Source organism: Patiria miniata, unplaced genomic scaffold (assembly GCF_015706575.1).
Source record: "Patiria miniata isolate m_02_andy unplaced genomic scaffold, ASM1570657v1 HiC_scaffold_11, whole genome shotgun sequence".
Lineage (NCBI taxonomy): Eukaryota > Metazoa > Echinodermata > Asteroidea > Valvatida > Asterinidae > Patiria > Patiria miniata.
Window position 1 is genome coordinate 2,065,335 of NW_024037049.1, and position 15,017 is coordinate 2,080,351.

The 15,017-nt window shown below is 39.7% G+C and overlaps 1 protein-coding gene across 1 annotated transcript in view; it reads right to left on the reverse strand.

Moving 5' to 3' along the window:
* Nucleotides 1-11,517: 11,517 nt before the first annotated feature.
* Nucleotides 11,518-15,017, reverse strand: part of LOC119741691 (28S ribosomal protein S33, mitochondrial-like) — a 29,509-nt gene continuing 26,009 nt past the window's right edge. Inside the window, exon 3 of the mRNA XM_038217543.1 lies at nt 11,518-13,920. Coding sequence (XP_038073471.1) covers nt 13,815-13,920 — 106 coding nt within the window. The 3' untranslated portion in view covers nt 11,518-13,814. The remainder of the gene's footprint in view (nt 13,921-15,017) is intronic.

Sequence of the window (15,017 nt, forward strand, 5' to 3'; positions counted from 1 at the left end):
AGGCCTCAATCAACCTTTCTCGATCTACCTGGGCCACTCTAGCGTAGGGACCACGAGCTGCCATTTCTAGAAATATGCGTGTAAAACTGTAGCGAAAGCTCGTCTTCGAAGTACATCGGCAAAGTGACTAAAGTGCCAAAAAGTGAACCGTATTTATGCCTTCAACATTCTTAAGGAAACAAAAATTTAACAAAGCGTTTTTTAGATTGCACAAATTCCAGAAATGACTGCCCAAAAATGAATTTGAATGACTAAACACACGCCTCAAAAAGCTCCTGCGAATTTGAATGCTGCTTTGTTGAATTGTTAAATTGCATGATTATTTTGTTAAATCGAATGACGCAACAGTACATTTGACTGGTCATAAAACGAAATCGAATGACCCTTTTCAGTAGCATTTAATTTCGCGCGAAATAGAATAGCGTAGTGGTTAAATTGGCTGCTCATTTGCCGAAATTGACCGATAAAACCTATAGAATAAAGAATGCATTAATTTTAAAAGTTATTGCCCAGTAAAAATTGCATATTTACAGAAAAATGACTTTTTTTACATAAATGAACAACTGGGAATTTGAAGTGCTATCTTAAAAAAACCCAGGAATTTTCTGTCGGTGTTTTTCCCTCTCAAAATTACATGCTCGTCCTTCATAGATTGTACAAAGATACTTTAAAACCTACAAATTGCTATAATTTTGAATATATAGTGTCACAAAAGTCGTAATTTATTACTTTTTTCAGAATCCACTATTTTGTCCAAAAATAGTCAATATTTGGCACTTTTATTTTAATCGTAACTCAAAAACGGCAAATTGAAATCCTATAAAGTTAAACATTTTTGAAAAGCACTCAATGAGATCTATCCAACTGTAGCTGTTTCAAGACCCTTTTACCATTGCTGAAAATTGGTTGTTGGGTCTACTCTTAGCTTGAGTAACTCCAGCTGACATGCTCATCAGGAACTCACATGTAATGCTGGAGACAGAACTATGTTGTAAAAGTGAGATCGTAAGAGAACCAACACAAAAAAAAACAGCCTCCACAATATGGTCCCTTTCCCTCTAAATCCCAACCCAGATTCCATTTACATACCTCATAGCCATGCAGCAGTCATTCACGAAGCTAATGAATGACTTGAAACTGATTAAAAGAAACAAGAATGTGAAAAATGTTGATGATTTCGGTGGCTTGTCCATAAAAAATTCCACTTCCCCGGCCGTCATCCATTTTGTGTGGTTAATTATGCAAAGTGGGGCCGCCTTGATCGGTAAGTTCTTTAACCTTACGGTATTTAATTTTATGAAAATGTTGAAGGAAATTTTCTTTGTCTTGACACAATAATACTCGGGACAACGCTCTTGAGTATATAATACCCTTCTGAGGTCAGTAGCCTTCATGCTCGCATCACATATGTAGAATATCAACTCTGTAGCTTGTGGATTACACTTTAAGACATTATATTCCTTGAGTTCAGTATTAAACCTCCATTCTTGTAATTGTTTGACGCAACATATTCTTGAATAGTATAGGTTTTCCCGTCCAATTTCGCACTTAGTGCATGCAAAAATAAAGATAGGTCATTCAATTTCGCACATAGTGCATGAGAAAGTATAAATAGGTCATTCAATTTCGCGGATAGGGCAGCCAAAATCACCAATCGGCATTCAAATTCGCTATAGTGCAGCCAAAATGGCCAATTGGCATTCATAATCGCTGTAGGGCAACCAAATTCGCCAATCGGCATACGAATTCGTACATAGTGCAACCAAGTTTGCCCTTGAAACCCACTCGAGCTAAGTTAGAGCATTCAATTTCGCCATGGGGCATCCAATTATACAATTTGTGCATCCAATTTAGCACATGTAATTTTTTTTCTATTTTTTTTTTTACAGCTTTCTCATGTTTATATCTTCTTCCACTTTATGAGTTACTTTGTCTATATTAAGTCGCCGAATAAAAATCATATTTATCGGATGGCCCAAAGGCATATGAATTAACATAGGGAAAATGTCCTTACATTTCCCTCTGTTAATTCATATGCCTTTTTTATCTTTGTAAATTTTCTTTAATAATGTATATTTTCTTGTGGTCATTTGCACCATCTCTTCAATTATATGCATTGACTAGAGACATAAAACATAGCATGTATACCTTTCTAAAATGTAACCCAATATACACAGTACATTTGGAGGAAAAGGAATGTGTAACAGTTGATGTTAATTGCGTAATGTCTGCCAATGTAAATTCTAAAGCTGCTGATAATTATATGTGGAAACCAAAAGGTGAAATGCAAACAATGCATTACCAAAGGAGATGAAAGAAATATATATATACAATTTGCGCCAAGGCGCTGGTGAGGAACAAAATAACTTGCTCAATAAGCAGGCCAATGCTTCTATAATTTACATTTCACCTCTAGGAGACAAAACAAATACAACTATCGAAGTCCAGGCATCTGTAAAAAAAAAAATGTAAATTGTCCAGTGAAGTTTTATGAATGGTCATTGGTGGCACACATATTGCAGGTTGGGGAAAACGCGCAAAGAAGATTTGAATATGTATTACTGTATACAAGTCATGTAAATACAGTGCTAAATTTAATGCACTAGTTATGAACATGAATACCCTATGGCGAAATTGTATGCTCTATCTTCAGTCACGTGTCCTTCCGTGCTAACTTTGAATGCACTATGGCGAATCTGAATGTTGTTTTTACACTTTTGATTGCTCTATGGCGAATCTGAATGCCAATTATGAATTTTTGGCTGCCGTATGGTGATTCTGAATGACTGTTTTTCTTTTTTGACTGCCCTATGGCGATTTTGAATTACTAGTTTCAATTTTTGGTTGCCCTATAGCAAAATTGAATGAACTATTTATACTTTTGTATGCACTAAGTGCGAAATTGGACGGGAAAACCTATAATAACTAAGAACACACCACATGATCTTTGCATTTTAAAAAGTCGAAATCCTTTAATTGACCATTGCATTCATACTCACATTTATGTAAAATATTGTACAGTACACAATTAATAAGATCTGCTTATTTTGGATCGAGAATCGAGGATTCGAGGAGTTTGATAATTTGGATAATAAAAGTACATGTTTGGCGAATGAGGAGTTGTACATGTTGAAAGTACTTGGCAAGGAACATTTTGTATATTTATTTGTATTAGTTACAATTATTTATGTTAATACAGTGCTTGAACTTTGGATCATGGAACACTGTTTACCTGGTCGCAGATTACTAGGACAACTCTGAATTTAGATATATTCCTCTTTAGGAAATACATGAATTAATAATGTGCCTTAGACTTAAAGGTCAAATGGGAATAAGTCAAAGTCAAGTGTGTATGCATGTAGTCAGCTTAAATATTCTTGTCTTGAATACAGCATGTATAAACTGCATGTATCTGCAGTATTAACATGAACATTAACGAGTCATGATTTTTCTTAATTGAATCAAATACTGGAACTTACTTAATTTTTGCAACTGTGCGACGATGCGTCCAAAACCATGAACTACTACTGGATGACTGATAACATACATTATCATACTAATGAGTCATGTCATCCTCAGGTAAATCGATAATTTATATGACGATTGAATTGTGTATACAAATGTAACAGAGGATCTAACAAACTTTTCTATTTTATTTTAGGGGGGTCAAAGAAGGAGCATACACGTTGATCGCGATCCCTGTGAGAGCTTTCAATGAATTTTGATAGCCAGCAGATGGCATAGACTACAGCTGAACATCTCTACACTGTACACATCTGCAGCCAAACAGTGAAACTGGTTAGGTGTGACTCGCGTCTAGGGAAACCCACACCATCTGGTGGGGTGGAGTAATAGGCGGAAGAGGGTTAACTTTCCAAAGGTTGAGTCGGCCTGGAGGATGGCACCCCCAGGCTAGTACAGCATTGCAAAGCAAGATCACACGCAACATAATATAAACTAGAGATCATTTGTGCTTAGAGAGCACAACCTTAGTCATCGGTGTTTGACGAAGGTCATGCACTTTTCATAGCACAATAAATGTCTTCACCATCGCCTACAATGCGCAGCGTGGTCATCACTTCTCCCCTTCATACTTATGTTTATATTTACAATCCCCTCTCATAGTACGTGTCGTTAAGCAGGCGCGGATCGGGGGGGGGGGGGGGGGGGGTCAACCTCCCCAGCTGTCAAAAAAAAAAAATTATCATACAAATTCATAAAAAATAAGTCGAAACCCCCCTGCTGCGACACCCCAAAAGGAATTATACTGGAATAATGTCTGCCTGTTCAAAATACGGTACACCATTCTGTAAGCTAGTGTTAATAATCGTCGAATTTGAACAGCGCCCCCTATTGAAATATGGTACCAGGGCCCCCCCCCCCCCCCCCCCCCCAAGTTTGATTTTACGGAGGCCAAGTGTCTGGGGGAAAAAAACCTGTGTACATTTTTAGATTGTTTTGCTGATGACCCCCCCCCCCCCCCTGCGAAAATTCCTGGATCTGCCTCTGTTAAGTTGGACAAAACTAAGTTAACGTCTTCTTACCAGTAAATCGGTCTTTGTGCAAGTACGGGTCTTCGTACGTACATGGTGCAAGAAGACACTCCTATTTTTATTGTGTGATCCATTGCTGAAAGAGGGCGTTATAACACGCCAACCACAGGGTGTCTGTGCTTCAGGTGCAAATGTCAGCCCAATTGTCCGTGTGTCTCCAGCCACTTTAGCATTTACTGTGTCTTTCATGAAAGTGACCACTACTCACCGCTGTCAAGAGCTTAATTGACTATTAAGGATAAACTTCTTCTTTTTTGCATTCTTCTTGAAAATGACCGCTGCTGACCACTGAGTAAAATTATGGGCAAAATCGGCTAAAGAATTCGGCCTGTAACCAAAGTAAAGAGTACAAGTGAAAAATATGGTCTCAACATGAACCTGAAAAAGACGAAAGTTAATAGTACAAGCAGAGACATGCAAATTCCTAAAACTGGAGTGCAAATCAACGGTGGTATCATTGAGCAAGTGGACAAATACCTTTATCTTGGCCAAACAATCACACAGGATAGGCGTTATGAAACAAAGAAAGAGAATTGGCTTAGCGAAAACAAATTTTCTGAATATGCAAGTGGTACTCACAGCTAGAAAGTTAAACCTTAAATTAAGGCTACATGTACATCTGTTCAGATGCTACATCATCTCAACACAGAGGTATGCGGCAGAAACCTGGACTTTACAAGACTCCATAGTGAGGCTGGAAGCACTAGAAATGTGGTTTTACAGGAAAATGTTGAATCTCAAATGAAGAGGTTCTGGACAGAGTAAACAGGAAAAGAACACTAATAAATGACATAAAGAAGAGAAAGCTTCAATATTTTAGCTCCTTAGTCACCAGAGGCAGCTCATAGAGGGAAAGGTGGAAGAAAAACGGAAGAGAGGACGCCCCAGACGCAAGTGGACAACAGATATCTTGGAGTGGAGCGGCAAGACGTATGAGGGATGTGCGAGAGCAGCGCAGAACAGACAAGGCTGGAGATCTCTGCCCACCTGCTGACAAGGGGAAGGCACCATAACTGATTGCTGTAACAATGAACAAAGGGCAACAATAGGGACAATGGTACCCTGCAATAGGGACAATGGTACCCTGCAATAGGGACAATGGTACCCTGCAATAGGGACAATGGTACCCTGCAAGTCTGTCTTTAGAAATTGAAGTACAACATAGCCCTAACCCTATGTGCTTTGAGATTTCTAAAGGGACAAAAGAGATCAAAAGAAGGAGATTAGGGTTGAACAATAGTGGTACCCCATAAGCTAAGTGTGCTTGTGTGGGTGATCTGATACACTGTGCCCTCTGGAGATAGGGAACAAAAGATTGTATACGTCTCCACAGGACAATTTCTATGAATACGTCTTCACAAGATTTTCATGAAATAGATACATGGATTTTACTCGAAAACTAGGAATTTCCAAGGTGGGTTGATCAGTCGCAAATGAAATAGTTTTAGAAAAGGGATATTAAATCCAAATTTCAGCCAAGAAACTTTACTACACGAGAACAAAGAAATGTCTCCACAAGAATACAAATTTCAGTATTTGTGTGGGTGTTATGTTAATTCTTGTCAGCACCATAACTTGAGATATACTTTATCTTAGCAACTTGAAATTTGGTTTGTGGAATGTTCTTGATAGTCTTAACAAGCCTATTGATTTTGAGCCCGACAGGTCAAAGGTCAAGGTCACTATTGCTAAAACAAAAGAAATCTTGTCATCGCGACAACTTGAAAAATACTTTAACTTAGGAACTTGAAATTTGGTTGTGGGTTGTTCTTGCTAGTCTTAAAAAGCATATTGCTTTTGGGGCCGACAGGTCAAAGGTCTAAGCCAATATTGCTAAATCAATAGAAATATTGTCAGCACGAATGCTTGAAAAATACTCTACTGAGGAACTTCAAATTTGGTTTGTGGGTTGCTCTGGATAGTCTTATCAAGCCCATTAATTTGGGGGCTGACAGGTCAAAGGTGAGGTCACTATTGCTAAAACAATAGAAATCTTCCATTTTGGTTAGGGAAACTGACTTTATAAAAAAAATTGCCAGCATGTCAGGGGGATTGCGCAAGTCTCACCTGCAGTATTTTTAATTTTCACAAAATTCTGTATACACCCTATAATGAGGCTCGGGATGCAACTGACCAATTTTGGCTGTCATTGGATGAAGACTGTGAGAGAAGTAGCGTTTGTAATTTTCAATAAAATTATCCCTAGTGACCACTAGGTGACCTTTGACCCGGATATGACCAAACCCTGCCAAATGAAGCTCGGGTCATTTGTCAATATGGCCAAGTTTGAGTTGACATCAGACCAAGAATTTGAGATCATTGTAAAGAAGAAAAACGGCTAAAATACAGTACCTTAGTTTTTCCAACGACTAAGGTAAATCCCACACAACTTCCAGCGGTGGGAGTCCTCAGGAGACCCACTGCTGACCAAGATCCTGGTTCTTCAGGGCATTATGACGACGGGTCCTTAAACCCCCCAGGAAGGGATCAGTCCGACAACAGAGTCAAGGCCACTGCGCCCTTCTTAAAGGCAAAAAAAAAGTTGGCGATACTATCGACTTTCAATGCCTTCACCATATCAGGGAGGAGTTGAGGTGTGAGGAACTGGCAGGACGAAGTTGGAACTGCGGAATTGACATTCTGGGGATCCAGGAATATCACCATGTCCATGAAAATGAAGAGGTCAGGTTCGGAGAGGTGATGAGCTTCATCACATCATGTGCCTGGAGACAGCCAACCACAATATCTGCTCAACTTTCTGTCCGCTACACCTAGCACACTAATGAGTCCAACCGAAATGGTCAAAACCTAGTCAACCTTCTACAAGGACAGGACCTCTAGCAAACACACAGTTCGAGAAGCGATAAGGAAAGCTCTTGACGTTCCAAGACAGGGCTACTAGAATCCAAGCACCAGATCGACTTTATCCTCATCAGGCATAAATGGCGCAGCAGTGTTCTCAATGCTGAGGCGTACAGCAGCTTCAACACTGTCATATCAGACCATCAGGTGGTATCTGTGTGAGTGAGGCTTAGCTTGAGACAACCAAAGTCAACTGGCCCTAAAGAGAAGATTGACTGGAAGTACTTTTCTTCCGACATGAGCTGCAGGACCAGTACATAGTGGAGGTGGTCAACCACTTCCAAGCACTGGGAAAGGAGGAGGGAGGAGTGTGAAGAGGAGGAGGACATGGGAAACAAGGAGAGTGAGCATAAAACCGCATTACCAGCACTTCATGACTAACTCTGAGGCAACGACGAGTCAACCCAAGGAGAAACATGTGAAAAAAAGCTGCCACTCCTACCACCCTGATGTTGTCACAGCACGGAAGGAAGTTGAAGAAAGCCATGAGAAGTACATCCGGGGCAAGTCTGACAAGCTCAAGGACAACTTCAAGGCAGCCGAAGCTCAGCTTTTCGACTGAGGTGTATGACAGGCTGAGGGAGGAGCTTGAGTGCAAGATCAGTGAGGTGGTGGCAGCAAGTGACGGAAAACGATATGGAGAGGCATGGAGGATTGTGATAGAGATCAGTGGTAGGAGGAAATCCAAGGCAAGCCAAGTCAGCTGTCCTTCACCCGAGAAACGTGTAAAGACTTGGTTCACCCACTTCAAGAACCTGCTAGGTGACCTCCCCCCCAACGATCGCTGATAAGGACAAAGACATACAGACTGTCCTCATGAATACATGTATTGATATCGATGATGGACCCTTCAAAATGGAGGAGCTTTAGGAAGGTGAAGACGTCTCTCAAGTAAGGGAAGAGTGCATGTCCGGACAGCATCCCTCCAGAGGTGCTAAAAAAAGAGTGAGCTCAATGACATCGTACCGAAGTTTTTAAACATGGCATTACTGATGAATGACAAACCTACCCAAATGGCTCTAATCCAACATCATCCCCTTCCCAAAATCCGTTAACCTGATGAAGACCGACAATAAAAGTGGGATCTGCATCACGTGTCCTAGCCAAGATCTACAACCACCTGATTCTCAACCGTATCAGAGGACGGCCATACACCCCAAGCTGAGATTCAACAAGAATGGCTTCAGAGAAGAGTACAGTAGTCACACAAATCCTGGCCCTCCAAGCATCATTGAGGTCAAGAAGAACAATCTGCCAGCTGTACTGACTTACATTGACTTCAAGAAAGCCTTTGACTCATCCATCAAAGCAAAATGATCAAGATCTTGAAGGCATGTGGAGTCCTCCCTCGACCTCTCAAAGCCATTGAGGCTATACATGTACCTACACTGTCACCACCGCCAAAGTTGTCATCCCCGATGGAGACCATTCTTCTCTACAGTAGCGAGACGTGGACCCTCACAGCAGGCCAGACCAATTGATGGGTGCTACACCCGGATGCTCAGGATGGCACACAACATCAGCTGGAAGGCCCATATGACGAACACCGAGCTCTACGGCAACTTGCCAAAGGTCTCAGAGAAGGTCAAGTCAAAATATCTGAGTCTCGCTCAGTGGCCTAACTGTCCGTCCCCCCCCCCTTTGGAAATCTTATAATGAACAAAAAAATCTACACTGCACTGTCAAAATAAGCCCTTTGACTGGTGTTCATATCTAAAGGTAAGTAATGTATCAACCTGTATTAGTACGCATACGTCATGTATACATTTTTGTCATGCCAAAACTGTTGGGCAAACTACGTCCGCAATAATTATGAATGGTTGTATATAAAGTCGAGTGCATTCACTTTGAATTTCATGAACACATGAAGCTCGCTGTTAGTGAAAGTTTTTTCGTTCTACAAGTCACTCCTGGACTTTTTTTCAAATCCGATCGACTTCAAACCTTGCACCCACTTAGAACACCTTCTGAAAATTCAGGCTGAATCATGACATCATCATGACGTCATCACGTGTCGCGTGACGTCATCCTAAAGTGCATATTTTATCTTCACAAACGGAAGTCCGATTTGGTTCAAAATCGGTATGGAAGTATTCCGAGACGTTATATAGACAAAAATTGCAGTGACATCACGAAAAAGTCATCGTGTGATTTTATATGAATTATTCAATTTTGGATCTCATCAACGGAATGTGGTAAATTCAAAATACTTTTTGTAAAAGGTTTGTTAGTTCATAGATAGATGCACATAATTTCATTAAATGTGTGACGTCATCATGACTTCATCAAAAACATATTTTTTTATATTCACATATAAGGGTATGTTTGATCGTTAAAAAGTTTGGTGGGTAGGTAGGTATTGATAAAAGCATTCAAAATCTGAAGTGACGTCACGATGACGTCATCATGTGATTTTATATGATTTGTTAAATTTTTGGACCTTTTCGTCATATCCCATCAACGGATGGTTGTAAAATAATTTAAATCTGAGGCCAGCGGTACCTAGTTATGCATGTGCTTTTTTGACACTGCAGCTAATGAATAATTTCAACAGCTGTTCGGATTGACCGTACAAAAATGTGCGTTTGCACCGGATACGTGTATAGGCCTACAGCTTGTGTCGCATCGTTGCGAGAACACAATCATGAATGGCACGTGAAACAAGACTTGGAAAACCACGGGTTTTGCGATACAGTGAGAGGAACATACACAAAATAGCACAGATCATGATAGAACATAGGAAATGTAGTGTAGCCAGGCTGGTCTGGCAAAATAATTGATTGTCCTGGAAAGGATTTAATTTCATTATCCTTTGTTCTTACATAAATATATTCATAACTTAACTGGACAGTGTTTTATAAACTGTCTACCTGACCACTCTGCATTTGTAACAAACACGAATCTCTAGGTTTATATTGATTTTCAAAGATTAAATCTAGAAATCTTAAATCGCCTGTAATTTGACACCCGATGATGTCATCATGACGTCAGAGTAATATGCACTTGATATATGTTGAAAGTTATAAGTTCATACCATAAAATGATTAGGAAAAAACCCGCGGAGAAGTATTGTCGTGAAAAGAAAGAAAGATTTATCAGAATAATTCTAAATAGTGGACAACAACATAGATAATTCTATAAAATAAATAGCAATGTCAAGATCATAAAATACAATCATAGTCATACATTTTAGACACGGGGTTGAAGATTTACTACACCTCTGGGTATTTCTTATCCTGACAATGTAATTTATGTATGTTTTGTATTTTTAACTACATGAAATTGTTGAAATTGTAATCTTTCACTCAGATGTAATAAGTTATCTTATCTGCAAGGCTTCGTCTCGCCCGCTTAGCGGGAAAATGCCCACTTCAGTGGCGTATCCAGAGTGGGGGGGGGGGGGGGGGGGGGCGCAGAGGGGGCACTCGGCCCCCCTCTGGATTCTTTGTACAGCATTTATTTTAGTAAATGGTAAGAGAGTTCTGACATCAATCCAAAAAGAAAACCTGCTAAAAAGCCATCACAATGCGCCGTGAAAATGGTTACATAAGTTTGCAGTATGCATAATGATGGTCAGTTTTGAAGAGCGCCCCCATTTTGAAGGTGGTCGTGAAGGTGGTGGTCGTATGGCTACAATTTTGCTGGAAACAAATAAACATTTTGGAAACATTTTTCAAATTGACGATTACAATCAATAAAATAAAAAAATAGATCTATTTATGTGGACAAACAAAGGGCTGTTTCGGCAATTATTTTGGTATCATCTGGCATGTACAGTTACAAGTAGAAGTTCCATCCAGGTAGGGTGTATAGTTCTGTAGATATTGGGATTGTACAATTGCAAGTTGTGTCAAATAAAAATTAAAGAATTCAATAAACGACACGGTTGTTGTTTTTAGGGAATAACAGTGTGAGGAGCCAGTCTTCAATGCGGGATGACCAGGTTGGGGAATGGCCGCTGTTAATGGACAGAGCCTGTTACTCCTTTTAAAAGAAATAAACAGTTAAAATGCTCCAATTTTGTGACCTTTCTTTCTGCGATAATTCCAGACTTTTTGTGTTTATGCTGAGGGGCCATATTTTAGCTTTAATATGCATGCAATATGCTTCACCCTGTATATTCAATGCTTTATTAGTCATCTTCATTGCATTACAACAGATGTACAGGGTATAAACCTCTGCTGCCATATCAAAACAAATTACAAGAAGTTTTTTTCATAGGAACCTGGAATATTGTTTACATATATTCATTGTGTCCAGTATTACAAAGATGCTCGGTAAAGAAAAAAGTAAATTTTTCCGTGGGCGACGTGTTTACCAAAAAAAGAAGAAAAAAAAGAAGCAAATTCCAGATCCACGCTTTCATTATTAACATCCTCAGTACGAACATGTCGTGTTAAGACTTATTCCACAAGAGCATAGCAACTGTGTTTCACAGGCCCGCGTACCGGTAAGTCCTCACACAATGGTGGTTGAGTGCATGTGTACCATGTGTACTGCTGTATTGTTACAAGCTACCACAGGACTGTTGTTTATTTTGCCAATCATTGGCCTACATGATCCTGGAATGATCGATATCAATGCTGGTTTAGGGGCCATTTATTCAACAATATCTGTCAATTCTTTGCAAGCCTCGCGAATATTAATAAGTTTCCCATTTACTATGGTGTGCAGTAAAAATTTGCAGCATCGCCTCCTTCACGAGTTATTGCTGGCTTCCAATCGTCGATACCGAGACCCGTGCAAGTCACGCCGAGTTACGTTAATGATGTATGCTAATATGCACTTCGTCAGCATTGTTGCACCAAAATCGGCCAACCTGAAAACCATGTACATGTGCGTGAGTTTGGTCAGCCAAAAATCCTTGTCAAAATTTCTCTTGGAGGTAGTTCAAGATGTCACACAAGACTTTGCAACGATAGATTAAGCTGAATTTCAGAATATACTGAAATGATATCAATGTTCAGCTACTCCTGAAGTAACAACTTGAGGGGACTCCTAAAAATTGAGATAAATACATAGATTCGGGAACATTTTCGAATGATTTCTTCTCAACTTTAAGGTCAGTTTTACCAGTAACCAGTATCGACGTTACAGCAATCGATGACAGCAATTTTTTCACTGACATGAAGTTTAGAATTTCTTCTTCTGTTATAATTTTACATTTCAATCATACTGAGCATATTTTCTGAGAAACACAACATTCAAAAAGCCATTTTTTGGGGGTGCATGAATTTCACTGCTCTGTTATAGCGTCCAAGTACATATTGGGATTAACTTGTTTAACAACAGCGATGCTTAGGCCTTCACAACCACATGGCTGTGTAGCTGTATATATAGGCCTTTGAAAAATGGATCTTTAATGTGGTGTCACGTAACATGTGACGATGTCATCACACCCTACAGTGTTCATCTAAACACAACCAAAAAATAAGAAAGTTTACATTCATTGGAGGGACATAATTTTGAATCTGATCATTTAATAATAACGTCCTTTGTATAGACCTTTGGGGAATGTTGTTAAGCTACCAATCATCCAACACTAACAACAGTTTTTGAAAAATTATGCAGTTTGAAAAGTTTTCAAAATGCAGCATTTTTCATAAATTGTTGTCAATCTTGGATGATATACAGTCTTTAGTAGCAAATGGGATATCAAAACGTAGCTAACTAAATTTCCCAAAGGTCTATATGAATGACTTCATCATAAGACAATTAGATTCAAAATTACGAGCCCTCCAATGAGTGTGGATTTTCACTTTGTGGTATACCTGCATGGTCATACCAAGTTACAAGCAATTGGACACATACATGTATGTGATGTCATGTGACACATGATGAGGTTATGATGACATGAGAAGTTCATGTTCGGCCCAAATCTACAATAGTTGGTTGATGTCTCTGCCAAATCAGATTAATTAAAGTACCCAAATTGCCGGGCAGGGAAAAAAGGTGTTTAAATGCTGTTGACAGGAGTCTGGGGGGGGGGGGGGAGATCTTACCTGAAACTAACACTGTTTCGAAACAATTGTCTGGAAACAATGGCTGTTTTAGAAAGTAGGCCTACATGAAATCCGAAACATCCAAATAAATCACACCCCCAAAAAAGAAGCTTTTTTGCATCTTTGTGGGAGAGAAAAGTGGACGGGGACGAGAAACTTGCTGATTTTTTTTTTGACTGGCCTTGATAATTTGTAAGACATAACTCCTCTATATACATGCATTTATTGCAGCACAAAGACTGCATCTGCAAACTAAGGTCAGATACAGACTTTGTCATTCATCTCTGACACATCCTTGATCAAACTCTTAGTACTTGTACATCCATATGTGGATGATTAACAGTCTCCTTGCATCCATCTAAGACTTGTAAGGTTCAATGCTTGCCAAATTGGCTGATCATTTTCTCTTCATTGCTCGTTTGCCCTCTCCTTTTTTGGGCGGGGCCTTCCCTTTAAGACGAGCAACTCTCCTCATCTCAGCACGGAAATCAGCATGTTCATCCCTGTCAAAGACAAACACCAGGAAAAGCAATCAGGAAAAATATGCAAATAGTGTCTTAAGTTTGACGGTCACTGAAAATGGTAGAGCAGCACCTTTGCAAAGAATAACAATATACCTGTATTTAACCAGTTCAGGCTAGGATTATTTTGACATGACTGGACCAAGGCACAGGTAGCTGACACATATTTTCCAGCCTTAGTCATTGCGTGTTTATCCGTCATCTGTTCCGAATTCCACAAAACCTTTGTGTGTACAAAAACAAGTTGATGACATAATTCACATATGAGGCCTGTTACTCCTTTTCAGAACAATCACAAATGGAGTTCTTTGGGACATAGGCGTCGCGAGGGAGGGGGGGGCGCTTGTTTTGTGCACACACCAAAACAGCAATTTTTTTTGGTTTTTTTCCCTTCTTTTTTCCTTTTTCCCCCTTCTTTTCCCACATCGACTTCAAACCTGGCACACACTTAGACCACCCTATGTGGCCCGTTACCACGAAACCCGGACAAAGTAGCAAAAAACAACAATTGAGGTTTTGGTATTTTCAAATTCTCCACTTATTCAGATTTTCAATGATATGAAGTTTTTATTGTTTATTCTTCCCTATAATCCCATGAAAAGTGATTCTGACCCCAGCATTGCCCGTCCGATAAAAATGTTATTACGAGAAAACCAGCTTTGTGTGCACCGGAAGAAATCTCAACACGCACACAGTGAATGCAATGTACCGCATGATGAGTGCACTCTGCAAGGTCATTTCAAACATTCATTGCAACCACCAAGATCCTATTATTGGATTACCCATCGCGGTAGAATCGCGGTAGAATGGCATCAACGCAGCTTGTGAAATATTGTCCAATTACATAATGTACAAATGGACGCTTTTGCTAATTTATAACACTAAATTCACTTTTACACAGCCCAATATTTTAACACAGTCGAAACAGCTACGTGTTTGTCCACAAACACAATTCTAGTTATAGTTTGAAATTATTCAGATTAATCCATGATCAGCAGATCCATGATCAGCAGGAGGGATCATGCTGGCTATCTTCTCGTGGTGATCTCCGTTACGGCTCAAGCTCACAAGCTCACAAG